At 41.8% G+C, this 27,539-nt stretch overlaps 1 protein-coding gene across 1 annotated transcript; it reads left to right on the top strand.

Annotated features, from left to right (window-relative positions):
• The first annotated feature begins 311 nt into the window (after positions 1–311).
• LOC147017382 (uncharacterized) lies at positions 312–25,736 on the top strand. Its single transcript, XM_085847974.1, has 8 exons — positions 312–635; positions 9,798–9,905; positions 10,181–10,288; positions 18,351–18,455; positions 19,467–19,571; positions 21,845–21,955; positions 23,946–24,050; positions 25,466–25,736. The coding sequence occupies exons 1-8, from the start codon at positions 573–575 to the stop codon at positions 25,607–25,609; spliced, it is 849 nt and encodes a 282-aa protein (XP_085704100.1). The 5' UTR covers positions 312–572; the 3' UTR covers positions 25,610–25,736.
• The last annotated feature ends 1,803 nt before the right edge of the window (positions 25,737–27,539 follow it).

Here is a 27,539-nt window from a genome sequence, read left to right as displayed (position 1 = left end):
GCCCAAACCTGTGTCCGGTCAATATAATCGAGATCAGTGGCTACCGCCAGCACCCTGTGGCCAAATTCGAAATTCCTATTCTAACCTTGAGGGAGTACCAGCAGCAAAATCACGCCAGCAAATTATGCCTCCCACCGCCGTGAAAAAAATAAACAAGAAGAAGAAGAAGAAGCATAACTTCAAGATGATTTGAATGTGCAATGCTGAACAAGACGCACAAATATTACATTCACCAAGTGAATAAATCGAACACAAGTGAAAAGAAAAAAAAAATGATATTTTTTAATGTTATCGTTATAATTAAATTCCTTTTCGCCATTTTTAATAACCCTTTATTAAAAACCTTCGAGATGTAAACGATGACGTGGTTTGTGGGCGGGGCAAAATCGCGACTATTGTTGCGTCACGCTCTTCTGTTGCATCACAATTGAGGTTGTTACATTTTCCTTTCTCCACACTTCCATCTCCGTGTGCATTGTTAACCACGGGATCCGATCGAAGCATTTCAGCCGGTATACAGTCGACGTGTGTGGTGTTTTTTGCTCCGTTTTGTTTAATTCGAAACTGAGACGATGGCCGAGGCAGCTCAAGAAGCGTCGCAGATGAAGAAATCCGAAATTCATCATCCAATTGGCGTGAGTTATTATTTTTTTTCTCTCTCCGTTCGCGTTGTTTACACAAGGAAAACGTGTTTAATATCCTCACTATAACCCACTCCAAAATCGATTTAGCTCGTGCACGACAAAGATGTCCTTCAGTCAATCCGGTAATGAATTCCCGCCATTAATATCGTCGTTTTGTAACAACTCCTCTGAGACGTGGATCGACGGATCGTTTTGAAACTCGACGTGATGATTCATGACGTCAACACGCAAAAACTAATGGAACTCTTTAAACAAAATTTCCATCAAGGTGGTGAAATAATTAACTAACAAGCCAAACCCACGCTCTGCGTGAAGTTTGTCAAGTAAGGGTTTGTTAGGACGTCAATATATCCGGTGTTCACAATGTGATTTATATAATTTCTTTATATACAATGTTTCTTGTTACATTTTTTGTGTCAAATGCACCTTCTGAGGTGGCATTACGCCTCTCAGTGGTGACGATCTGTCGACAGACGTAATGACGTCGGCAAATGGCCCATGACGTTATTACGCCTCAGTGGTGACGTCACACGTCGCCATGCAAACGAATGTAAAAATTAGAAAATCGCCAAAAAAATTCCCAAACCTATCCGTCTGGTGCGATCTCACATTGCCTATGCTATACATTAGACCACAGAGCACCCTTATGCCGAATGTGGCAACAATCCGTCTGGCAGTTTGAGAGGAGACAAGTCTGAAGACGACAATGGTCCACGAGCGGTATTTGACGATGTGGATTGTTTCAGAAGTCAAGGATGAGACAATGTGATAATTTTTGACCAAGTTATAAAAATGATTAACACGATGTGGTACGGGTGACAGGTTATGAGCTGCAAAATGTCGAAAACCCGGTTTCGTTCAACAACTTTCAAAATTTGACCTTTGCATAACCTTAAAAGGTCACAAAACAATGTTGTGGACATTAAAATAAGGAAACAGGATACGTGCTATAGCTTATTGGAGTTAGTTCGTCGAAGAAGGTCAAAAACCCGGTTCGATTCCCACAACTTTGAAAATTTGACCTTTGTGGCCTTTAAAGGTCAAAGGTCAAGGATTATGACCTTTGGTGCAAAACTTCCTCTGGAACATTCCATGAACAATATAACGTCATAAAGACTATATGGCATTTCACACTCCTCGGATTATCCATACTTTGATGAAATCAGCGTAAAAACAAACTTGAAGAGGTGCCACGGGCAAGGTGTTCGAGATAGAGCAAAATGGTTTCAAGACTTTCGGTGCCAACTCACCCCTCTCACCCTCCCTCTCAAAGCAACCATCCCACTCTTCTCCCTCCAAGCCTCCCTCTCACCTCTCTCAAAAACTCCCCCCTCACCTTTCTCCCACCAATCAACCCCCTCACTCATCCTTCTCAAAGTTTCCCCCTCTCATCCACAAAGCTGCTTCCTCCCACTGCCCTCTCACCGCCATCTCTTCACTCCACCTCTTCCATTCCTCAACTGCCTTCTTCCCCCTCTCTTGTCCCCCCTTTCCCCCAGCACCACAGAGCCTTTTCTCCTCCTCAACCATCCCCCTCCCCGGTCTATTCTCCCACCCCCCACACTCTTTCAACAACCCTCCTTACCTCCCCCCCTCGTCCTTTGTCCACCATCCCCTTCCCCTCCCACCCCCTGCACCCAAAGCTCCCTCCCTCTTCATTAACATTGTGGACCTCAAATATCCAGGGCCTTCGCTCAAATCTTTCAGATCTTTCCACTCAGGTTGCCACCGACAAACCAGACATAATCTGCCTAATAGAAACTTTCCTCCCCCAAGACGTGTCTGACTCCCAAGTATCTCTCCCTGGTTATTCCCTCTTCCGGTATGACAGACCTGAGCTTCGTCCTGGTGGAGGAGTTGCTCTCTTTATCAAAGACTCTATTCCTCACTCTCCATGCACTGCCTTCACTCCCCCACACCCCCAGGAATACCTGAGTTGGCTACGGCTTCCCCTCCACTCCCACCTCATGTTTAGATGTGTACTGTACCGTCCACCTAACGGTGATGACTCCATCTCCACCTCGCTATCCGAAAACATGGACCAACTTCTCTCTTCTCATCCAAACTCTCTCTTCCTCATATGTGGCAACTTCAATTGTCATCATGCCAGTTGGCTAGGTGTGGGTGGGTACCTCTCTCACCTGTCATGGCACTTCAGCAAAAGCTTTCTGCGACTCATTGGGACTGACTCAATCAGTCAACTTCTCTACCCGGATCTCAACCAATGGTACTCCATCTCTTCTGGATCTGATTTTGACAAATTTCCCTGACAATATCTGCTGCTCTTTTCCGCTCCAATCGGTTCTTCTGACCACGTCCTTGTCAAAGTGGACATCTCTCTGGCTATTATCAGAGAACCACCTCACCACCGTCGAGTCTGGCATTTCACTCAAGGGTCAAAGCAGCTAAGTGTGAGCCAAATTGTTTCAGAAGTTGTGAAAAAAATCAATTTTCATGTACAGTGAAGTTGTAGCATAAAAAAAATCCAAGATTCACTGAACATTTTGCAAAAAAAAGTTTATAAACAGGATTGGTCATCACAAAATGTCATCATTTTCAAAATAGTGTGGGATTTTTTGATTTGGTCAGGCTGACATGCAAGTTTTCAGTTCAAACAACAGCAAAGTCAGCTCTAATGATTGGTCCAGGACAAAAACATTGTAGTTTCGGGGTTTTATAGCTTGTACCATTGTTTCATAATGCTATGTGAACCATTGTTTAAAATGACCGTCAGCTCATCGATGACTGTCATTTGTAGGGTCAAAAACCCAAAATTGTCCAGAAATGATAACCTGAATAAAATACTGCATCAATGCTATCAGTAAGCTTAATCAAAAGCATTTATTATGGAAAATAACATGCATTACACAGAAAAATCACCTTTCTGAAAATGTGACGGACCGGTGGAGAAATTTTCATCGCATGATATTTTCACTAATAGGGGGAATAAGGGAATGATACTTGGTCGGATTAATCACTCCCATTGTATTTGAGTATATAACCAACAACAATTTAATTGCCATGTTATAAGTCTAAACTATTGACTGAAAAGCAAAATGTGATGGACCGGTGGAGATTTTCACTGGCCAAACCCAATTTGCTAGCCGAGTGATATCAGTTCCCTAATCCTGATGGTACCTAGCATGAAAGTTTACGATTACTCGAAGAAACATTCAAGCAATATCATGAGAAAAATATTTATTTTCTATCGGATTGGACTCGAGGGAATTTATAGGCACCAATAAGAGCCTTCTAGTGTGAAAATTGTCAATTTCGACGTTTTCTGTCAGTTCACATTGATAGACCCTTTTCGAGCTGATCCAATTCTATTTTCAAATAATATTGAGGCTATTTGTCATACTGGCAACCAAGACGAGCATAAACAATGGAAATAATTACGTCAGCCCTACAAGAAATATCATTAATTTACAAATATGAAAATAAAAAAAACAGGCCCTTATTGACAACTTCATTACAAATTCCCCAGAGTGAGCACATAAAGGAATCAATATAGACCAGGAAGATGATACTTTTTTAATGGATTTTCAAACGCTTGTTTAGAATATCTCCTCCAAAATTTTGTTTAGTAAACTATTTAGGCACACTGATCACTTTCTACAATGAGGGTTCCGTGAAACACCATGGCTCACACTTCCCTGCGTTGGGCCATCTATTATCAGAGAACCACCTCACCGCCGTCGAGTCTGGCATTTCACTCAAGCCGACTGGCAGGGTCTCCAAGCAGCCATCAAACGTATAGAATGGTCTCCTATCGCTACTTTCTCCAACATTAACTCATCCTGGGAATTCTTTCAAAGAAACTTGCTCTCCCTCATGCACAGATTTCTCCCCTCTCGTCTTCAGTTGTCCTACCCTTCCTCCTGCCCTTGGTTCACTGAAACTTCTGGCGAGGCAATTGTCCTGAAACAACTTGCCTTTGCCTCATGGAAAGCAAACCCAACTGAGGGTAATCTCAGTTCCTTCCATAAAGCTCGGAACAAGTGTGTATCTACCCTCAGGAGAGCCAGAAAACAACATCTTTCAAAGCTCGTCTGATCTTTCAAACTTCTCTCCTTCCTCAAAATCCTGGCAGAATCTAATCAAATCTGTTTCTGGTGTATGTTCCCCCTCCATCCCCTCCCTTATCTCAAATGGCCGCACTGCTAATACCGCATGTGAAAAGGCTGAATGCCTAAACTCGGTGTTTGCAGCTAAATCCTTTCTCAACAATCTGTTGTAAGGGTTCATTAGGACGTAAGGGAAAAAGTAAGGGTTTGTTAGGACGTCAATATATCCGGTGTTCACAAGGTGATTTATATATTTTCTTTAGATACAATGTTTCTTGTCACATTTTTTTCTGTCAAATGCACCTTCTGAGGTGGGATTATGCCTCTCAGCGGTGATGATCTGTCGACAGATGTAATGACGTCGGCTAATGGCCGATGATATCATGACGTCATTACGCCTCTGCGATGACGTCACACGTCAGCATGCAAACGAATGTAAAAATTGGAAAATCACCAAAACAAATCCCAAACCTCTTGGTCTGGCACAATCTCACATTGCCTATGCTATACATTAGACCACAGACCACCCTTATGCCGAAAGTGGCGACAATCCGTCTGGCAGTTTTGGAGGAGACAAGTCTGAAGACGACAATGGTCAACGAGCGGTATTTGATGATGTAGATTGTCTCAGAAGTCAAGGATGAGACAGTGTGATAATTTTTGACCAAGTTATAAAAATTATCAACACGATGTCGTATGGGTGACAGGTTATTAGCTGCAAAATGTCGAAAACCCGGTTTCGTTCAACAACTTTCAAAATTTGACCTTTGCATAACCGTTAAAGGTCACAAAACAATATTGTGGACATTAAAATATGGAAACAGGATACGTGCTATAGCTTATTGGAGTTAGTTTGTCGAAGAAAGTCGAAAACCCGGTTCGATTCTCACAAGTTTGAAAATCTGACCTTTGTGGCCTTTAAAGGTCAAAGGTCAAGGATTATGACCTTTGGTGCAAAACTTCCTCTGGAACATTCCAGGAACAATATAACGTCATATAGGCTTTCTGGCATTTCGCACCCCTCGGATTATCCATACTTTGATGAAAGCAGCGTAAAAACAAACTTGAAGGGGGCACCACGGGCAAGGTGTTCAAGATAGAGCAAAATGGTTTCAAGACTTTAGGTGGGGAATGACCTCAAGATTATGCATAAAAAATATTGTCATCCTAGCTCTCAAAGTTTGGGCGGTCGTATGATTTTTATGTCAAAATTCCCAACTTTCGAAGTTTTTGACCTTGGGACGAAAATGAAAAATCGGACTACGACAAGTTTTAGATAATTCATTTTGCTATTCAAATATCGAAGAACCCATTCCATTCAGTCAATACCCTTGGAGAAGATCGATTTTTAATCCGACTACCCCCTAAAAATGGCTATTTTTGGGGCGTGGCTCCACCCACAATGGGCGTAGCATCCCCTCATCCAGGAAAACACTAGACATTGATATCGAACACATAACCAAGTTTCATCAAGATTGGATGAAAGTGCACGGAGTTATGCTCTGGACAGACAGACACACAGACTGACAAGCCGGAAGGTGACATCGGTGGTCGCTACATAATTCCATACTAGAAATACTCGTCATACAGATCAGGCTGAAATTTTTTGACAAAGAGGTTGATTATAGTGCGCATAAAAGCTTGGAACCCGATTTTTGATTTTTGAAAAATATATTTTTTAGGATTTTTCTAAATTTTCAAAGTCCCGTTGCTTGGCAATGGTGGTGTCCATAGCAACGGTGCTCAAAAGCATACAACTAGATCCTGGTATGAACCTATCTGTCAAGTTTCATCAAATCGGTTGACTCCTCTGGCCTCCAGAGCTGTCCATTACATACAAACAAACATACATACAGACAGACGGAAAAACTGAGAATAAGGGTACTTCAGGGACCATCCAACAGACAGACACACAGACAAGCCAGTAGGCGGACATGGGTAGTCGACTACCCAATAGAACCTGACACGATGGGCCCGTTCGATGGGGAATGACCTGAGGATTAAGCACAATAAAATTCATGATTCGAGCTTCAAGGGTTAATGCTGCAGATTGTTTTTTTTTCGTTAAAATACCCCCACATTTTGAGGTTTTTCGGCCGTTGCTGGGCAACGGAGGGGTCCAAAGCAACGGTTCTTTCTCACACATAACTAGAACATACCATGAACCTACCATACCAGTTTCATGTATATCTGACTCATAGTCTCTGAGATATAACGAACTTCGTTTTTTTATTGTTTTCGACCAGGGTTCATTCAAAGTCTATCTTCTCCGACAGTTTTCATAGGATGCAGCTGGAAATCTTTGACAATATGGCTGAATGTACTGCCCACAGTTGCTCGTGGTCCGATTTTTGATTTTCGACAAAATAAATTTTTTTATGCTTTTTCCAAAATTTCAAAGTCCTGTTGCTCGGCAACTGTGGTGTCCATAGCAACGTTTCTCATTTGCACACAACTAGGTCATGGTATGAACATACCAACCAAGTTTCATCGAAATCACCATTATATTAAGCGAGCACTGGACCGAACAGAGAGACAGACAGACAGACAAACATTACGACGGAAATACTGATAATAAGGGTAGAAAATAAAAATCTCAAAAAAAAAAATTTTTGTTTTCTTTTCCGACTAGATCGACTACCCAACATATCGAATATAGCTGGTACTCTGGCTGGCTCTCGTGAACCAATACATCTACAAAATATGGCTTGGTGTATTAGTATATAGATTAACTCAGAATGTAATGCATGTTTGCATGTAAATCACATATCGCAGATCCCGTCATCTCACGAGATGTTTCGTCATTGTTTAATTTTAACCTTATAATTTTAACCTCTTGATTTAACCACTTTATTTAATTTAACCTTTTAATTTAACCTCTTAATCATAATTTAATTTAACCTTTTTATTTCATTTGATCTTAATCGTAATTCACCTCTTAATGTCATCAATACCCTCTTGTTTGGAAGAACAGAAAATAAAGCGGGTTCGGGAGGACAGAGTGGAACATCACAAGGTAGCTGGAATCGGGAATTTCACCAGGGAGATGAGGATGTTGAATATGTGGGTGGACTCATCATTTTGTCAGAAGGGAATGAAAAATTGAGTTTTGTTATTTTCAGGGTGTGGAGTGGTGGGGGGGGGGGGCGGGGGTATTTAATGAAGGATCCAGAGAAGAGTTGGGGAACTGTATACCAGATAGTTTGACTTGAGTTGTGTGGAAGATGTTGGGAACATATAGTAAAGAGTGGATATTGTAACATTAAAGTAAATGTAAACTAAGGGAAGGTCGTCAGTATGGATTTACTTCTTTCATATGTGGAATGTGCTGCATGTGAGCATCAGTTTTTAAAGTGGTGTGGTGGTGCCAGTGGGGTAGTGCCCCCCTGTAGGTTGGAGCAGGACTTTGTTATTTGGTCCTGTTGCTGGTGACAGTTCACAGACTCTTCGCAATGTGCACCGTGGGATCTTTAAACTCTACCAAATAGAGCTTGCAGACAGGATGCCCAGGTTAACGTCCATCCAAGGGACAGCACACACATTGTTGAATCATATTTTCTCTGAAACACTAGGATGACAGTTTAAAGCTGGGTTGGTATTCAAACTCAGGAGAGATAGCTCATTGGCAAATGTGGGCACCTACAAGCTATCCTACCAACCTATGCATCCATTAAAGAGAGATTATGTTAAACAAATTTATTGGAGTTCCTTGAAGCAGTTTCTGACTGGTGGATGAGACAGGTGTGGTGGATGTTTTGTATCTCGATTTAGAAATTCAAAAAATTTGATAAGGTATTGCATAAGAGGTTGTTGGAAAGGTGAGGGCTTGTGGACTGGCTGGAAGAGTATGACACTGGATTTGAAATGATAAGGAAACAAAAAGTTGCTGTAAATGGGAGGATTTCCAGCTTCGAGGGTGTAAGTAAGAGAGTCAGTTCAAGCCACAAGGACGGTTATTATTCATACTTTACATCAGTGATTTGGACAGTTGGGTTAATTGTAGGCTCGCCATATTTGCAGATGGGACGAAGCTTGGAGGCAAGGTAGATAGCAGAGAGGTGGGTGATCAGATTCAAGAAAGTCGGGATGCTTTCACAGATTGGGCAAAATATTGGACAAATGATACATAAATAAATGTAAGATGCTGTGGATGGGTAAGAATTATGTAAGTTGGGACGACATGATGTAAGAGAGTGTTGGAGTATGTGGCAGAGGAGAAAGACCTGGAAGTGATAATATATGAAAAGCAGACAGCACAGTGTCAGGAATCGTTAGACAAAGAAGACTAAACAGTGCCAGGCATTTTTAAGTGATCAAATGGAAGACCAAGGAGGAACCCAAAGAAGTAAAGAGTAAACATGGAGTCATCAGGAGAAACCTGGATCGGACTCAGGTTTCAGCTGCTACTTCACAACCCTTAAACCCATCCAGCCACAGCCAAGTGAGCCTTACAGAATAATTTCTGCAATAATTCATTCTCCTTGGAGAGACAGATAATGAAAGAGAATTAGGGATGAAAGAGAAGAAAAAGAAAGAATTAGAATGGAAAGAGAATTGTGAAAAACAAAATTTGAAAGGAACAAAAAACAAAGATGGTGGGAAGAACCCAAACAGAAAGATTTCAGCAGTTCTCCCCAGGCTGTAACCTGTAGTGGAACAGTCTGAAGGGCCCAGTCGTGTATCAGCAAGCTGCAATATATTTTCTATTTAAACCCTTTAAATTTGTTCATGGATACTTTTGTGATGCTGGTGAAAGAGAACGTAGTTGTATAATCAGTGCTTGCTCGAACTATTTGTCAAGGTGCAGTTCGTGTTAGTGTCTCTTCTCAAGGCAAAAACATTTTTTCTCATTAACAAGTCATTCCTTGATCGGCTTGGTTTGAGTACTCATCGTGATTAATTATATTACCATTGATAAAATTATTCATAATTGAGAACATTGTTACTCATTCATAAGAATACTTGATGTTTCATGATGCTCATGATAATTTTTTCTCCTCCATCTGCCAATTGAACTTGATCTTAATTGTTGGTATTACTCAATCTCTCACTGACCTAACATTATGGTTCTTTTCCTGCACTGCAGAAACTATGGAATACGCCAAGATGCTGTTCTCATCCACACGGGGGCAAGCGGCTGTGGATTTATGAACCCGACAGGAAGTATCCTGTGATGCCTGGTGACGAAAAAGATGTAATTTTACCTCTTTATTTTCTACTACCTTGACAGAAGTGTGAAGTTACAAACTTACCTTTGAGCTGTCTCACCTGAGTTTCATTATCAAAGGAACGATAAATTGTCAGATATTCCTGTCAGTCAAGCTGTTAGATTCCTGTCAGATTGACTTCCGCTTCTGGGTTTGGAGCGTTGGCAGGTCTCAATTGTTTGGAGCATTGGCAGGTCTCAATTGATTGTTATAACTCAATCTTTCACTGACCTAACATTATGTTTCTTTTCCTGCACTGCAGAAATCAAGGTATAGGTCAAGATACTGTCCTCATTATGGTGAGGATGCGCGGCAGGAGCTTTATCTACCCTACGTGAAGTTACCAACGATGCCTGGTTACGAAAAAGAGGTAATTTTACCTCTTTTTTTTCTACTACCTTGACAGAAGGGTGGAGAAGTTACAAACTTACCTTTGAGCTGTCTCACCTGAGTTTCATGATAAAAGGTAGGATAAATTGTCAGATATTTCTGTCAGTCAAACTGTCAGATTCCTGTCAAGATATTGACTTCCGGTTCTGGGTTTGGAGCGTTGGCAGGTCTCCTTCAGGGCTCTCTGCTGTCGATCTCAAAGTTAAGTTTCTGGTCGTTATCTGTCCCGTTTTAACTGTTTATTTTCTCACCTGCATGTTACTGTGTGTTCCTAGTTCGGTTTTGTTTCAAAAATCGTCCTATTTTGTGAGTTTTCATTGACCTTGTCTTACCGGGTGCTTGAGGCTTACCCATCGTTCCCCTCGGTGTACGATCATGTTTCTTTGTATTTTCTCCCCATTACCTTCAATTTCTATCTTCCCCACTTTCCTAACGTCCCCCATCCCACCCAACGAAACACTCTATTTCTTGTCTTAAATAAATAAATAAAAACTACCTTTCTCCTTGCACTCTCACGAGTCTCGATTCTTCTTCTTCTTCTTCTTCTTCTTCTTCCTCATCCTCCTCTTCCTCCTGCTGACACACCATCTTTATTCTATTGAGCTGACCCTCTCTCGCCATTACCTTCATGATTTCTTCCGATCGACAACCTTCCATTCCCGAATCTTACCTGTTCTTCCAAAATACATAAAAAATAACGATTTTTATTGTATCGTTTCGATCTCTACACCTCCTGTAACCACGTCTCTCTCTCTTTCTGGTACTTTTCATTGACCCAGCAGCTTCACACTGCGTTTACCATTCCAAATTCACCACACACTTCCACGATTTTACTTCAACCTTCCCTTTTCCAAATGTTATGCAATCCTTATTTAAAATAAATAATTTCACTTTTGATAATACACTTCCCATAGCCAAGTGCTTCTCCCGTAACCACGTGATCTGTTTACACCCCCTACATTTACCGATTCAAATTCACCATTCACCTCACGATTTTTTCTCCAACACTTCCATGACCTAATTTGTTGAAAACTCTCTCAAACAATAATAATCATAATGAAACGATCTCTTATAATGCTTCATCTTCCTCTTTCACACATGTGGTACTTTACTGTATCATAATGCACTACTCTTCTACTATTTCAGCAGATTGCTCTCAATTTGACCTCTCCTTCATACCTTGCCAAAAAAATCCAACTGTTACAGCGTTTCATCTCTCCAGTCTCTGAATTTGCTTTTATTGCATCCATCAAGAAATGTGTTAAATTGCATCTCTGACCTAAAACTTAAAAAAACCCAGTTTGCTATGAATGTTCACTTTCCATCAACCATTCTTTTTTTCCAACTTCAGTGCCAACTCACCCCTCTCACCCCTCCCTCTCAAAGCAACCATCCCACTCTTCTCCCTCCAAGCTTCCCTCTCACATTTCTCAAAAACTCCCCCCTCACCTTTCTCCCACCATTCACCCCCCTCCCTCATCCTTCTCAAAGTTGCCCCATATATATATATATATATATATATATATATATATATATATATATATATATATATATATATATTTATGTATATATATATATATATATATATATATATATATATATATATATATATATATATGTATATATATGTGTATATATGTGTATATATATGTGTATATATATATGTGTATATATATATATATATATATATATATATATATATATATATATATATATATATATTGTGGATCATTTAGTTTTAAGGAATAGCCAATCAGCGTCTTCGATATGGAGGCCCAATTAAGCAGGTTACCTGATTGGTTTTAAGTTAGGTATAAATGTAATATAGTCATAATATGATAATATGAATAAGGAAAAGACATCAATTTACATAATTAAAGATGAAGTGCACCACGTGACCTTCACAACCCTCCATCTTACAAAAGTAATTTTAGAATAAAAATAAAAAATATGTGTGTTTGCAATCGTACTTACATTTGAAATTATGCAGATAAAAACTGTTTTTGGTGCATGCATCATTTAATAAATAAAACCGTCAACCGTCAAATCTTGTGAGCCGCGAGGTTAGTGACACGAGTCACGAGGGACGAGTCACGGAGAGCGCTAGCTCGCAGCAGTAGAAAAAGACATGGATATATGAAAATGGCTAAGAAAAGGAAAAAGGTTGCGGTTGTGGTTGTGGTCAGCACCCACCGTGGTCGGCTGCTTTGTACGTCTGATGTTTAAGTTAAATGTTGTGTTTGGTGCTTTGCATATCCCATATCTAGTGCTTTGTGCACAACCTTACCTCTGTATAATTGACTGCTTTAAATGCAGACTTTGTGGTATCTTCAGGCTGGTCGTATTTGCTGTTGATAGTTTAACGTGATGATCGCAGGTCATAGCCTACTGCGTCTCATTTGAAAGTGCACTGATTCCAGTGCCGATTTCCCCCGTTTAGTCATTGTATCTCTGGTATATTAATTTTCTCATGCCAATTCTTGATAACACCTTGTGTAAGTTCACCTGAATTGGTGCCAATTGTCTAATCATTGAATATCTGCATTGTGAATGTGCGTTTGTTGCGGCTCTCCCACATTCAAATAATTTTCGGCCAAAAACATCGGAACATATTAAATATAGCTGAGATCAATTTGGTTAATATGCGACGGCAACCTCAGTATAGACGCTTCAATGCTGCATGAATACAATAGCATACTGGGTTATCAAAAATATTAAATATTAAAATTGTGCCCCCCCCATCCAGTTCATGTGTCCCCCTTAATACTGAGCCCTGGCATCGGGCATGTGCCCCCTCTCATCCACAAAGCTGCCTCCTTCCACTGCCCTCTCACCTCGATCTCTTCACTCCACCTCCTCAAATCCTCAACTGCCTTCTTCCCCTCTCTTGTCCCCCCGCTCCCCCAGCACAGGAGAGCCTTTTCTCCTCCTCATCCGCCCCCTCCCCTAGCTATTCTGCAACCCCCCACACTCTTTCAACAACCCTCATTACCTGCCCCCCTTGTCCCTTGTCCTACCATCCCCCTCCCCTCCCACCCCCTGCACCCAAAGCCTCCTCCCACCCTCTTCATTAACATTGTGGACCTCAAATATCCGGGGCCTTCGCTCAAACCTTTCAGATCTTTCCATACAGGTTGCCACCGACAAACCATACATAATCTGCCTAACAGAAACTTTCATCCCCCAAGACATGTCTGACTCCCAAGTATCTCTCCCTGGTTACTCCCTCCTCCGGTATGACAGACCTGAGCTTCGTCCTGGTGGAGGAGTTGCTCTCTTCATCAAAGACTCTATTCCTCACTCTCCATGCACTGCCTTCACTTCCCCATACACCCAGGAATACCTTTGGCTACGGCTTCCCCTCCACTCCCACCTCATGTTTACATGTGTACTGTACCGTCCACCTAACGGTGATGACTCCATCTACACCTCACTATCCGAAAACATGGGCCAACTTCTATCTTCTCATCCAAACTCTCTCTTCCTCATTTGTAGCAACTTCAATTGTCATCATGCCAGTTGGCTCGGTGTGGGTACCTCTCTCACCTGTCATGGCACTTCAGCAAAAGCTTTCTGCGACTCATTGTGACTGACTCAATCTATCAACTTCCTGACCTGGATCTCAACCAATGGTACTCCATCTCTTCTGGATATGATTTTGACAAATTTCCCTGACAATATCTGCTGCTCTTTCTCCGCTCCAATCGGTTCTTCTGACCACGTCCTTGTCAAAGTGGACATCTCTCTGGCTATTATCAGAGAACCACCTCACCGCCGTCGAGTCTGGCATTTCACTCAAGCCAACTGGCAGGGTCTCCAAGCAGCCATAAAACGTATAGACTGGTCTCCTCTCGCTACTTTCTCCAACATCAACTCATCCTGGGAATTCTTTCAAAGAAACTTGCTCTCCCTCATGCCCAGATTTATCCCCTCTCATCTTCAGTTGTCCTACCCTTCCTCCCATCCTTGGTTCACTGAAACTTGTGGCGAGCAATTGTCCTGAAACAACTTGCCTTTGCCTCATGGAAAGCAACCCCAACTGAGGGTAATCTCAGTTCCTTCCATAAAGCTCGGAACATGTGTGTATCTACCCTCAGGAGAGCCAGAAAACAACATTTTTCAAAGCTCAAGTCTGAACTTTCAAACTTCTCTCCCTCCTCAAAATTCTGGCAGCATCGAATCAAATCTGTTTCTGGTGTATGTTCCCCCTCCATCCCCTCTCTTACCTCAAATGGCCACACTGCTGATACCGCACTTGAAAACGCTGAATGCCTAAACTCGGTGTTTACATCTAAATATTGTGTCCAAAACCCATCACTTTCTCGACCCACCTTTCCCAGTCGCACCCAACTGTCCCTGGACTCTCTATCCTTTTCTCCTGACAAGGTGGAGACCTTGCTGTCAAACCTCGACTCAGATTCTGCAACCGCTCCAGACGGCATCAGCCCATGTGTCCTAAAAACCTTATCTTCTGCTCTTGCTCACCCTCTTTCTGTTCTATTCACCCTCTCATTTGCTCAACGTCATCTGCCATCTGTTTGGAAAACAGCAAACATTACGGCCCTGCATAAAAAGGTGCAAAAGCAGATCCGAAAGAAAACGACCTTTGTCAGGTGCCGCTTCATGGAGCGCACCTTCCCTCCGACGACCAGGTACAAGCCGAGCCCTGGTCCCCAGCTCGCCTTTCCCTCCTGAGCTGAGGGACTGAATAAAGACCCCACGGGGTCCATTTCTTTTTTGTGTATGTGTGTGTGTGTGTGTGTGTGTGTGTGTGTGTGTGTGTGTGTGTGTGTGTGTGTGTGTGTGTGTGTGTGTGTGGTGCCAGTCTGAGAAGTAGAATTGTTTGTTGCTTTTGTTCATTCTACATTTTCCTGCATATTTGGATAACTCTGCTCTTTGTGCCCCCCTACCCCCCCCCCGATAAATAAACCCCCAATTGTTCAATGTACCATCTCGTTGTCTGTCACTTTCTTTCATTGACCCAGCACGGTGCGTATTTAAAATTAGTGAGGTCATTTGGGCCGGTAAGTTGTCATTGGGACCGGCGCGGCTCTGATAACTCCCGCTCGGTACGCCGGACCCGAGTCTATACACGCGACTCGGTTCGGACAGAGTCGGCCGAGGGTGTGGTTTCCCCGGTAGCGAGGCGGTGTGAGTACTTAGGTAAATTGGAATCGACAAGTGGACCCTACCTCATGCCGTCAAAATATTGGCGACCACCGTCCTTTAAGTGACCCGTGACCTTTCGGACTTATGCGAGAGTCACGACGTAAATTCCGGGTGTTCGGTGGGAGACGGCTCTACTGCTCCACCAAGTGGCCGTTTATCGCCACCGAACCCCAGCCCACAACAATATCACGTGCTTTTGACATGGTCTGGCACCCTGCCCTGCTCACCAAACTCTCTTCCTATGGTATCCAAGGCCATCTCCACTCATGGCTTGCAGACTTCCTCTCCTGTCGCAGTCAACGTGTGGCCCTAAATGGAGTTTTTTCATTCCCTCTTCCTGTCCAGGTTGGAGTTCCTCAAGGTAGCGTTCCGGGCCCTGTTCTTTTTCTGGTTTTCATCAATGATCTCCAACTCTCTGGAAAATCCTCTATATCTCTTTGCTGATGACTCCACCCTCAGCCGTGCCATCGGTCATCCCTCAGACCCGCAAGCAGCAGCTTCTTTGCTCACTGCATATCTGGATAAAATCACAAACTGGTCCAACACGTGTAACGTCTTTCAATCCGGACAAATCTCACACTCTCACTTTGTCTCTCCGAAAGGACTGTTTGGAACCCCCCCCCCCCCCAATCCAGTTTCTCAACAATCCTCTGGAAGAAGTCCTTTCTTTCAAGCTTCTGGGTCTCACTATCCGCCATGACCTTTCCTGGGAATGCCACATTTGAAACGTTGCCTCCAAAGGCAGTCGCCGACTGGGAATCCTCCGTCGTGCAAAGTCCTTCCTCGGCCCACCTGAGTTCCTGACCACTTACAAAGCTTTCGTCTGCAGCCTGATGGAGTACTGCCCTCCTCTCTGGGCTGGTGCTCCTGCCTCCCACCTTTCTCTGCTTCACGCTGTGGAAACCAAGGCATTTCGGATCATTGGCATCACCCGCGATGAGGCTGAGTCTTTGGGGCTCTCACTCTCTCACCGCAGGCTGGTCCCTAGTCTTTCTGTCTTCTACCGTCTCCTCTCCAGTCTCGCCCCCCCTGCTCTCTCTGCGATTTGCCCCCACCACATTTGCGCAGGGTGCTCAAGGCCCGCCAACAACCCCTTTTGGTAAAACTACCAAAATCACTGCTCACCTTCACTCTTTCGTTCCTCTTTTTTCCCGCCTTTGGAACAAACTCCCTCACTCTATTCAATCCCATTCTTCCCTCCATGCCTTCAAAACAGCTGTTCACCACCACCTCTTATCATCCCCCATCCAAATACTCGATCTTTTCTCCCCCCGATAATCCACCCAAGCCCACCTCCTTCAAATTCCCTGCTTTCCTTCCTGAAAGTCCCTGTAATGTCCATCTTGTATTCCCTATGTTCCCCATCCCATCCCTTTCCCTTCCACAGATTTCCGAATATCTCTTCACCACTGTTTTGTCCTTCCCACTCCCGCCCTCTTGTCTCCTGCCCCCCTTGCTGTGCATTGTGTGTTAGCTCTCACATGAGCCCCGACAAGATATACAAAAAAAAAAGAAAAAAACCTTCTGTTGATGACGTTGTCTCACTTGCCCCCCACATTGTTTTACAACATTTGGATAAGCGTAATACCTATGTCAGGATGCTTTTTGTTCACCACAGTTCTGCTTTTAATACCATTATTCCTTCTAAATTATTTGTGAAACTTCGAGATATCGGCATTTCTCATTTTGTTTGTAATTGGATTTTAGACTTTTAAAGTGATAGGCCACAAGTGGTGAAAATTGGCAGCTGCACCTCCTCGCTTGTCTTGGACACAGTGGCTCCTCAAGGCTGTGTTTTAAGTGCTCTGCTGTCTTCACTCTTTTCTTATGATTGTACTGCTCATCCAGCAAACAACTTCCTGGTTAAATTTTTAGATGACACGACGTCAATTGGCCTGATCACGAATGATGATGAAATGGTGTGCAGAGAGGAGTTTCAGAACCTGACAGAGTGGTGTTCATCGAATAATGTCGAACTGAATGTCATTAAAACTAAATGAGATATCGTGGATTTTAGGAAGTCTTGTGTTGCACATGCCCCAATCAGCATTGATGGTCTAGAGTCTAGACTCTAGATGTTGATATTGTGAGATTTTTTCAAATTCCCAGGCATCTACATTTCATCTGATATGTCCTGGATTCTGAATATGGGAAGTATTGCTTAAAAGCCCACGAGGGCCTGCACTTCCTTGGACGTGTGAAAAAAATTGGAATGAGGTGGAAAGAGATTTGGTGAATGATAGATCGATAGATAGACTGAGTCGATTGCAATTTCTCCCCATTGTTTTTTTTTCAAGTCTGGTGACAAACAGGCTTGATATTGAAGGTGTTGAGGTATCTTACACTGAGGATTGTGTGAAGTTCTCACCAATGTACCTGAAACCCACAATCTTATTATTTCTTTCCTTGAACATTTGACTTTCACATTGGTTTCTGATCATGTGGTATCAGCCATCAATGGTTTCCTCAAAGAGCCCAATAGTGTATCAGTAACCTGCGATTTATTTTCTATTTAAACTCTTTAAATGTGTTCCTGGATACTTTTGTGATGCTTGTGAAAGAGAATGTAGTTGAATAATCGGTGCTTGCTTGAGCTACTTGTCAAGTTGCAGCTTCTGTTTGAGTATTTTCTGAAGGAAAAAACATTTTTTCTCATCAACAAGTTATTACTCGATCGGCTTGGTTTGAGTCGTTCGTAATGATGAATAAAATTCCCATTGATAACATTGTTACTCGTTTATAAGAACACTTGGTGTTTATTAATGCTCATGATAATTTTTATATCCTCTACTTCTGCCAGTTGAAATGTTTTTGTATTGTTGAGGTAATTTGATCGATCACTGACGTAATATTATTGGTCTTTTTGTTTGCAGGGCGAACCGATAGAACCCATTTCACCCAATCATGTTTTTTCAACTGGTATCAGACGAATGGGGCTTTCGCCAAGTGAAATTCTCATTGATATTCGCAACGAAAAGGTAATTTCACCTTTCTTTATTTCTCATTATGGTAACAGAATAATGTAGAGGGACCAAACCTGGCCTTTGAACTGTTTCATCTGCCTTTGAATTCCAGCACAACTATCAATTGTCCAATTGGTGATTCACAGATAGCACATTGCATAAAAATTTGTCCAATGTAAAGATGCAAATAAATGCACAATCAACTGACATTACAACAAACAAAACTGGAGCAAAGTCAATGGTGCACCCTCGCAAATCCTCACGCTTCCCACAAAATGCGAAGTTGAAAAATGACAAAAAATTCCACCAGGAATGACCCAATATCAAATTTTGAGTTTGATTTTAATTCCGTTTTGACCCCTGTCACCCAAAGTCCCCATCCCGTAGGGCATGAATCGGGGGTCAAATCTAAAAGGTTGTTACATTTTTTATGCGTCCTCCATCTTGATTGGATTAAAAAAGTTTCATTAAAAAATCGCACCCGTGTCCGAATGAAGTGTTTCAGTTTGGAATTTCTCAAATGAACCAGGAAAAGCGAAGAAACGGACAAAACCCGTTGGAATTATCCTTTGTAATCCGTTGGAATTACCCTTTCAAACCAACCAGTAATACCCTTTGGAATTACAACCAGAAACCAGAAATACGGTTGCTGAGAGAGACTCAAATGAGATTTTTTTTTACCTGAAAAGTCCGTGAGCATCAGTTGCAGCTGTATGGACATGAGCTTCATTTTCCTGATGCTGATCCTGCTCACCAGATTCTCTAAGCGAGGGAGTCTCGTGAGTGGAGGAGGCCAATGGGCCGGCCACCTGCCTCATTGTAGCAGGTTTATCGACATCTCATGGAGATGGGGATGGGCCAGGCATCTGCCTGTGGGATGACCAGACTGAGGCCCCTGGAGTACTGGCAAAAAGTGGACGCAGCGACGCCCGACTCTGGCACATGCTCTGACACCTGACCTGACCTCTATTGTTGGTATAATTTGATTGATCACTGATGTAATATTATGGTTCTTTTTGTGTGCAGAAGAAACTTCTGGAAAGCCTTCGTCAGACTCGTGATCCGCCAAACAATGTGAGGAGTAGTCAGCTTCCAAAAACTTCTGCTTCTGTGGAGAATCTCTCACAAAAGGTAATTTCACCTTTCTTTACATCTCACTACGCCAACAGAATGCTACAAAGGTACCAAACCTTACCTTTCATCTGTCTCATCTGCCTTTGAATCTCAGCATGACTATATATTGTCCAATTGGTAAATCACAGATAGCACTTTATGTCAATGGATATACAAAGTTTCAGTATAAAAATCACACCCATGTCTGAAAGAAGCAGTTCAGTTTGGCATTTTTCATGTGAACCAGGAAAAGCCAAGAAACGGACAAAACCCGTTGGAATTACACTTTGTAATCCGTAGGAATTACCCTTTCAAACCAACTAGAAATACCCTTTGGAATTACCCATTAAAACCCTTTATTATTACCCTTTGGAACCATTATCCTTTAGAACCCTTTATTATTACTCCTCAGCCTGAATTGGGCTAAGGGGTATTGTCATCACAGGCGTTGTCCGGGCATCCATCCGGGCGTCCGTCTGTCAACTTTTGGTTTCCGTAAATTTTGAGGAGAACGCCTTGTCCGATTAAATCCATTTTTGCAGTGTGTGTTGGGGGTGGGTAGAGGAAGGTTCTTTTCGGAAATGGGCGCGCTGCAATTTCAATGTGGCCTCAATGGCAGCCATCTTGAAATTGGTTTCCGTCGATTTCGAGGAGAACGCCTTGTCCGATTAAATCCACTTTTACAGGGTATGTTGGGGTTGAGTAGAGGATGGTTCCTTTTGAAAATGGGTGCACTGCGATTTTCAATGTGGCCTCCATGGCAGCCATCTTGAAATTGGTTTCCGTCGATTTCGAGGAGAACGCCTTGTCCGATTAAATCCATTTTTGCAGGGTGTTTGGGGTTGAGTAGAGGAAGGTTCCTTTCAAAAATGGGTGCGCTGTGATTTTCAATGTGGCCTCCTTGGCAGCCATCTTGAAATTGGTTTCCGTCGATTTTGAGAACGCCTTGTCCGATTAAATCCATTTTTGCAGTGTGTGTTGGGACTGGGTAGAGGAAGGTTCCTTTTGATAATGAGCGCAATTTGATTCTCGGCTAGGCCACCAGGGGGCCAAAACTGAAAACCTAGAAATGGCTATTTCTCCTGAACGAATGCCTGGATCATCGCCAAATTTTTATCACAGGTATATCTGATGAGGATACATGATATATAACCCAGGTTTTTGATTTGACCTACTTTTCAATGTCACAGAGGTCAAAGTTCATACTTCGGTGTTCGGGCGTCCGTCAACTTTTGGTTTCCGTCAATTTCGAGGAGAACGCCTTGTCCGATTAAATCCATTTTTGCAGGGTATGTTGGGGTTGAGCAGTGGAAGGTTCCTTTCAAAAATGGGCACGCCGCGATTTTCAATGTGGCCTCCATGGTAGCCATCTTGAAATTGGTTTCCGTCGATTTCGAGGAGAACGCCTTGTCCGATTAAATCCATTTTTGCAGGGTGTGTTGGGGTTGAGTAGAGGAATGTTCCGTTCAAAAATGGGCGCACTGCGATTTTCAGTGTGACCGCCACGGCAGTCGTCTTGAAATTCGTTTTCGTCAATTTCGAGAATGGCTTGGCTTGTCCGATTAAATGCATTTTTGCACTGTGTGTGTTGGAGTTGAGTAGAGGAAGGTTCCTTTCGAAAATGGGCGTGCTGCGATTTTCACGAGCCGCCACGGTAGCCATCTGATTGATTTTCGATATGACGTCCAACGTGCTCTAACTGACTGCATCATCGTGATATCACTGCTTCTTTTTACAATGCATGGGCTGAGGGGTTACGCCCACTTTGCGGAGTCTTTTTACCCTTTGGAACCATTATCCTTTAGAACCCTTTATTATTACCCTTTGGAACCATTATCCTTTAGGTAGCTTTATCATTACCCTTTGGAACCATTATCCTTAAGAACCCTTTATTATTATCCTTTGGAACCATGATCCTTTAGAACCCTTTATTATTCCCCTTTGGAACCATTATCCTTTAGAACCCTTTATTATTACCCTTTGGAACCATTTTCCTTTGGAAACCTTTGGAACCCTTCAGAATTTCCCATTGAATTACCCTTCATAACTCGTGAGAAATAACATTTTCAACGTCTCAGATTTACGCTTTGGAATTTCCCTTTCAAATTTCCCTTTAGAACCCATTGGAGTTACCTTTTGGAAACCTTTAGAATCATCTTTTAGCACCCTTTACAATTTCCCTTTTGAACACATAATAATTGGGATCAACTTCTGCCAATTGAACTTTTTTTGTATTGTTGAGGTAATTTGAACGATCACTGGTGTAATATTATGGTTCTTTTTGTTTGTAGGAGAAACCGATGGAAATTCAAAAGGACATTCCTCATCTGCATCAGGATGTGCAGCCTGCGGAGTTACAAGCCCACGAAAATTTAGTTTCGATTTCTGATTTCTCGCAAAAGGTAATTTTACCTCTTTATTTACTACTACCTTAACAGAAGTGTGGACATGGAGAATACTTACCTTTGAGCGGTTTCACCTGGCTTTCATTATCAAAGCAACGATAAGTTGTCAGATTGGTGCTTCACAGGCAGGGAAAATGTCTCATCATTGTGTCTTTCATCGGAGAGACGTTAAGCTGGGGTCCCATTTGTTCGTGATGGTTGGTGGATGTTGAAGATCCCCCAATTCAACACAATCCTTGAACCTTTTGGAAAACATTAAATGACTGCTGCGCAGTTGCTTGTCTTTTTAATCCCCATGTCAACTTATCTGTGACATGGCACATCATTCTCCAAATGTAATGCAAATACATAATCACCAGAAATTATGACAAGGACAAACACAGTGGAGGGTCATTCAAAGGTGTGAAAGTACCTCAACATAAGGGGTGTGTGATGTTCTCATCAATGTACCTGAAACCCACATTCTTATTATTTCTTTCTTTGAATATTTTCCCTCCAGATTGGTGACTGATCATGTGGTATCAGCCATCAATGCTTTCCTCAAAGTGCCCAAAATATTTCAGTAACCTGCAACTTATTTTCTATTTTCAGTTTTATTGTGTTCTTGGATACTTTTGTTTTTCTTCTGATAGAGAATGTGGTTGTATAATCGGTGCTGGTTTCAGCAAATTAGTCCATGGGCCCAGGCATATATCAGTACCATCTGGGAAACCAAACTTTAGGGCTACTAAGTTATTGGTAGGGACTATATGATTATTTCAATATGTAATAACCGTTCCAGAAGAGCAGCCTCGTGTTTGTATTTTGCATTTTTAACATTTTACCATTCTGAGATATTGACGTTTTACGGAAAATCACACAATGGACTATTGACACATCCCATGAAGGTAATATCGTTCAATAACAGCTCAGGATATGCAGATTTGTTTGCCTTTTCGCTTTCATTATGCGGAGGGTGGGTACGTTCCAGAGATGATAACTACCAATAAGCTGCCGGTCTGCAATGGTTATCACATCAAAATATGATATATATATATATATATATATATATATATATATATATATATATATATATATATATATATATATATATATATATATATACACCAATTCAAAAATCATAACGAGGATTGGTTTCCTTAGATGGTACCGACAAGTGGAATTTCTGGCCTGGGCCCATGGACTAATTTGGTAATATGCAGTGGCTGTTGGTGTCTGTTCTGAACCAAAAATCATTTTCCTCATGAACAAGTCATTCCTTGATCGGTTTGGGTTGAGTTGTTCTTGATGACGATTTCTATTCCCATTGATAACATTGTTTCTCATTCGTAAGAATACTTGGTGTTTCTTGATGCTCATGATAATTTTTATATCCTCCACTTCTGCCAATTGAAGTTTTTCTGTGCTATTTTTTTTGTTTTGCCATCGGTACCTGTGCAGAAGAATGAAATTCTGATTCTTCAGGTCCTTGGTGCTTCCAGTTTTTCTCTACGGATGTGAGACTTGGACTCTGATGAGGGATCTGAGATGGAGACATAATTCCTTTGATACCAGGTCTCTTCGGAGAATTCTGACTATCGCTGGTTGAATTTTGTGTCCAACGAGCCGTTGCTGAGAGAGACTCAAATGAGATTTTTTTTACCTGAAAAGTCCGTAAGCATCAGTTGCAGCTGTAAGGACATGAGGCTCATTTTCCTGACGCGGATCCTGCTCACCAGAGTCTCTCAGCGAGGGAGTCTCGCGAGTGGAGGAGGCCAATGAGCCGGCCACATGCCTCATTGCAGCAGGTTGATCGACATCTCAGGGAGATGGGGATGGGCCAGGCATTTGCCTCTGGGATGGCCAGACTGAGGCCCCTGGAGTACTGGCAAAAAGTGGACGCAGCGACGCCCGACTCCAGCACATGCTCTGACACCTGACCTGACCTCTATTGTTGGTATAATTTGATTGATCACTGACGTAATATTATGGTTCTTTTTGTGTGCAGAAGAAACCTAAGGAAATCCTTCCTCACATTCCTGATCAACCAAACAATGTGAGGTGTAGTCAGCTTCCAAAAACTTCTGCTTCTGTGGAGAATCTCTCACAAAAGGTAATTTCACCTTTCTTTACATCTCACTACGCGAACAGAATGCTACAAAGGTACCAAACCTTACCTTTCATCTGTCTCATCTGCCTTTGAATCTCAGCACGACTATATATTGTCCAATTGGTGAATCACAGATAGCACTTCACATCAATGGATATACAAAGTTTCCGTATAAAAATCACACCCATGTCCAAAAGAAGCAGTTCAGTTTGGCATTTTTCATGTGAACCAGGAAAAGCCAAGAAACGGACAAAGCCCGTTGGAATTACCCTTTGTAATCCGTTGGAATTACCCTTTGTAATCCGTTGGAATTACCCTTTGTAATCCGTTGGAATTACCCTTTGTAATCCGTTGGAATTACACTTTGTAATCCGTTGGAATTACCCTTTCAAACCAACCAGAAATACCCTTTCGAATTACCCGTAAAAACCCTTTATTATTACCCTTTGGAATCATTCTCCTTCAGAACCCTTTATTTTTACCCTTTGGAAGCATTATCCTTTCGAACCTTTTTTTTAATATCCTTTGGAACCATTATCCTTTAGAAACCTTTATTATTACCCTTTGGAACCATTATCCTTCAGACCCCTTTATTATTACCCTTTGGAACCATTATCCTTCAGACCCCTTTATTATTACCCTTTGGAACCATTATCCTTCAGACCCCTTTATTATTACCCTTTGGAACCATTATCCTTCAGAACCCTTTAATTTTACCCTTTGGAACCATTATCCTTTAGAACCCTTTATTATTACCCTTTGGAACCATTATCCTTTAGAACCCTTTATTATTACCCTTTGGAACCATTATCCTTTGGAACCCTTTATTATTACCCTTTGGAACCATTATCCTTTAGAACCCTTTATTATTACCCTTTGGAACCATTATCCTTTAGAAACCTTTATTATTACCCTTTGGAACCATTATCCTTTAGAACCCTTTATTATTACCCTTTGGAACCATTATCCTTTGGAACCCTTTATTATTACCCTTTGGAACCATTATCCTTTAGAATCCTTTATTATCCTTTGGAACCATTATCTTTTAGAACCATTTATTATTCCCTTTTGGAACCATTATCCTTCATAACCCTTGATTATTACCCTTTGGAACCATTTTCCTTCGGAAATCTTTGGAACCCTTCAGAATTTCCCATTGAATTACCCTTCATAACTCGTGAGAATTACCATTTTGAACGTCTCAGATTTACGCTTTGGAATTTCCCTTTCAAATTTCCCTTTAGAACCCATTGGAGTTACCTTTTGGAAACCTTTAGAATCATCTTTTAGCACCCTTTACAATTTCCCTTTTGAACACATAATAATTGGGATCAACTTCTGCCAATTGAACTTTTTTTGTATTGTTGATGTAATTTGAACGATCACTGGTGTAATATTATGGTTATTTTTGTTTGTAGGAGAAACCGATGGAAATTCAAAAGGACATTCCCCATCTGCATCAGGATGTGCAGCCTCCGGAGTTACAAGCCCACGAAAATTTAGTTTCGATTTCTGATTTCTCGCAAAAGGTAATTTTACCTCTTTATTTACTACTACCTTAACAGAAGTGTGGACATGGAGAATACTTACCTTTGAGCGGTTTCACCTGGCTTTCATTATCAAAGCAACGATAAGTTGTCAGATTGGTGCTTCACAGGCAGGGAAAATGTCTCATCATTGTGTCTTTCATCGGAGAGACGTTAAGCTGGGGTCCCATCTGTTAGTGTTGGTTGGTGGATGTTGAAGATCCCCCAATTCAACACAATCCTTGAACCTTTTGGAAAACATTAAATGACTGCTGCGCAGTTGCTTGTCTTTTTAATCCCCATGTCAACTTATCTGTGACATGGCACATCGTTCTCCAAATGTAATGCAAATACATAATCACCAGAAATTATGACAAGGACAAACACAGTGGAGGGTCATTCAAAGGTGTGAAAGTACCTCAACATAAGGGGTGTGTGACGTTCTCATCAATGTACCTGAAACCCACATTCTTATTATTTCTTTCTTTGAATATTTTCCCTCCAGATTGGTGACTGATCATGTGGTATCAGCCATCAATGCTTTCCTCAAAGTGCCCAAAATATTTCAGTAACCTGCAACTTATTTTCTATTTTCAGTTTTATTGTGTTCTTGGATACTTTTGTTTTTCTTCTGATAGAGAATGTGGTTGTATAATCGGTGCTGGTTTCAGCAATTTAGTCCAGGGGCCCAGGCATATATCGGTACCATCTGGGAAACCAAACTTTAGGGCTACTAAGTTATTGGTAGGGACTATATGATTATTTCAATATGTAATAACCGTTCCAGAAGAGCAGCCTCGTGTTTGTATTTTGCATTTTTAACATTTTACCATTCTGAGATATTGACGTTTTACGGAAAATCACACAATGGACTATTGACACATCCCATGAAGGTAATATCGTTCAATAACAGCTCAGGATATGCAGATTTGTTTGCCTTTTCGCTTTCATTATGCGGAGGGTGGGTACGTTCCAGAGATGACAACTACCAATAAGCTGCCGGTCTGCAGTGGTTATCACATCAAAATATGATATATATATATATATATATATATATATATATATATATATATATATATATATATATATATATATATATATATATATATGCACCAATTCAAAAATCATAATGAGGATTGGTTTCCTTAGATGGTACCGACAAGTGGAATTTCTGGCCTGGGCCCATGGACTAATTTGGTAATATGCAGTGGCTGTTGGTGTCTGTTCTGAACCAAAAATCATTTTCCTCATGAACAAGTCATTCCTTGATCGGTTTGGGTTGAGTTGTTCTTGATGACGATTTCTATTCCCATTGATAACATTGTTTCTCATTCGTAAGAATACTTGGTGTTTCTTGATGCTCATGATAATTTTTATATCCTCCACTTCTGCCAATTGAAGTTTTTCTGTGCATTTTTTTTTGTTTTGCCATCGGTACCTGTGCAGAAGAATGAAATTCTGAGTCTTCAGGTCCTTGGTGCTTCCAGTTTTGCTCTACGGATGTGAGACTTGGACTCTGATGAGGGATCTGAGATGGAGACATAATTCCTTTGATAACAGGTCTCTTCGGAGAATTCTGACTATCGCTGGTTGAATTTTGTGTCCAACGAGCCGTTGCTGAGAGAGACTCAAATGAGATTTTTTTTACCTGAAAAGTCCGTAAGCATCAGTTGCAGCTGTAAGGACATGAGGCTCATTTTCCTGACGCGGATCCTGCTCACCAGATTCTCTCAGCGAGGGAGTCTCGCGAGTGGAGGAGGCCAATGAGCCGGCCACATGCCTCATTGCAGCTGGTTGATCGACATCTCAGGGAGATGGGGATGGGCCAGGCATCTGCCTCTGGGATGGCCAGACTGAGGCCCCTGGAGTACTGGCAAAAAGTGGACGCAGCGACGCCCGACTCCAGCACATGCTCTGACACCTGACCTGACCTCTATTGTTGGTATAATTTGATTGATCACTGACG

Source organism: Eptatretus burgeri, chromosome 11 (genome assembly GCF_056783735.1).
Source record: "Eptatretus burgeri isolate ZD-2024b chromosome 11, Ebu_testis_v1, whole genome shotgun sequence".
NCBI classification, from domain to species: Eukaryota; Metazoa; Chordata; class Myxini; order Myxiniformes; family Myxinidae; genus Eptatretus; species Eptatretus burgeri.
The sequence above is the reverse complement of the archived record's forward strand: the minus strand, read 5'-3'. Positions and strand labels throughout refer to the sequence as shown.

Coding starts and splice junctions, on each gene's coding strand:
- LOC147017382 (XM_085847974.1), top strand. CDS start 573: ATGGCCGAGGCAGCTCAAGAAGCGTCGCAGATGAAGAAATCCGAAATT. Junction 21,956..23,945: donor TTTCTGATTTCTCGCAAAAG/GTAATTTTACCT, acceptor TTTTGTGTGCAG/AAGAAACCTAAGGAAATCCT. Junction 24,051..25,465: donor TGGAGAATCTCTCACAAAAG/GTAATTTCACCT, acceptor TTTTGTTTGTAG/GAGAAACCGATGGAAATTCA.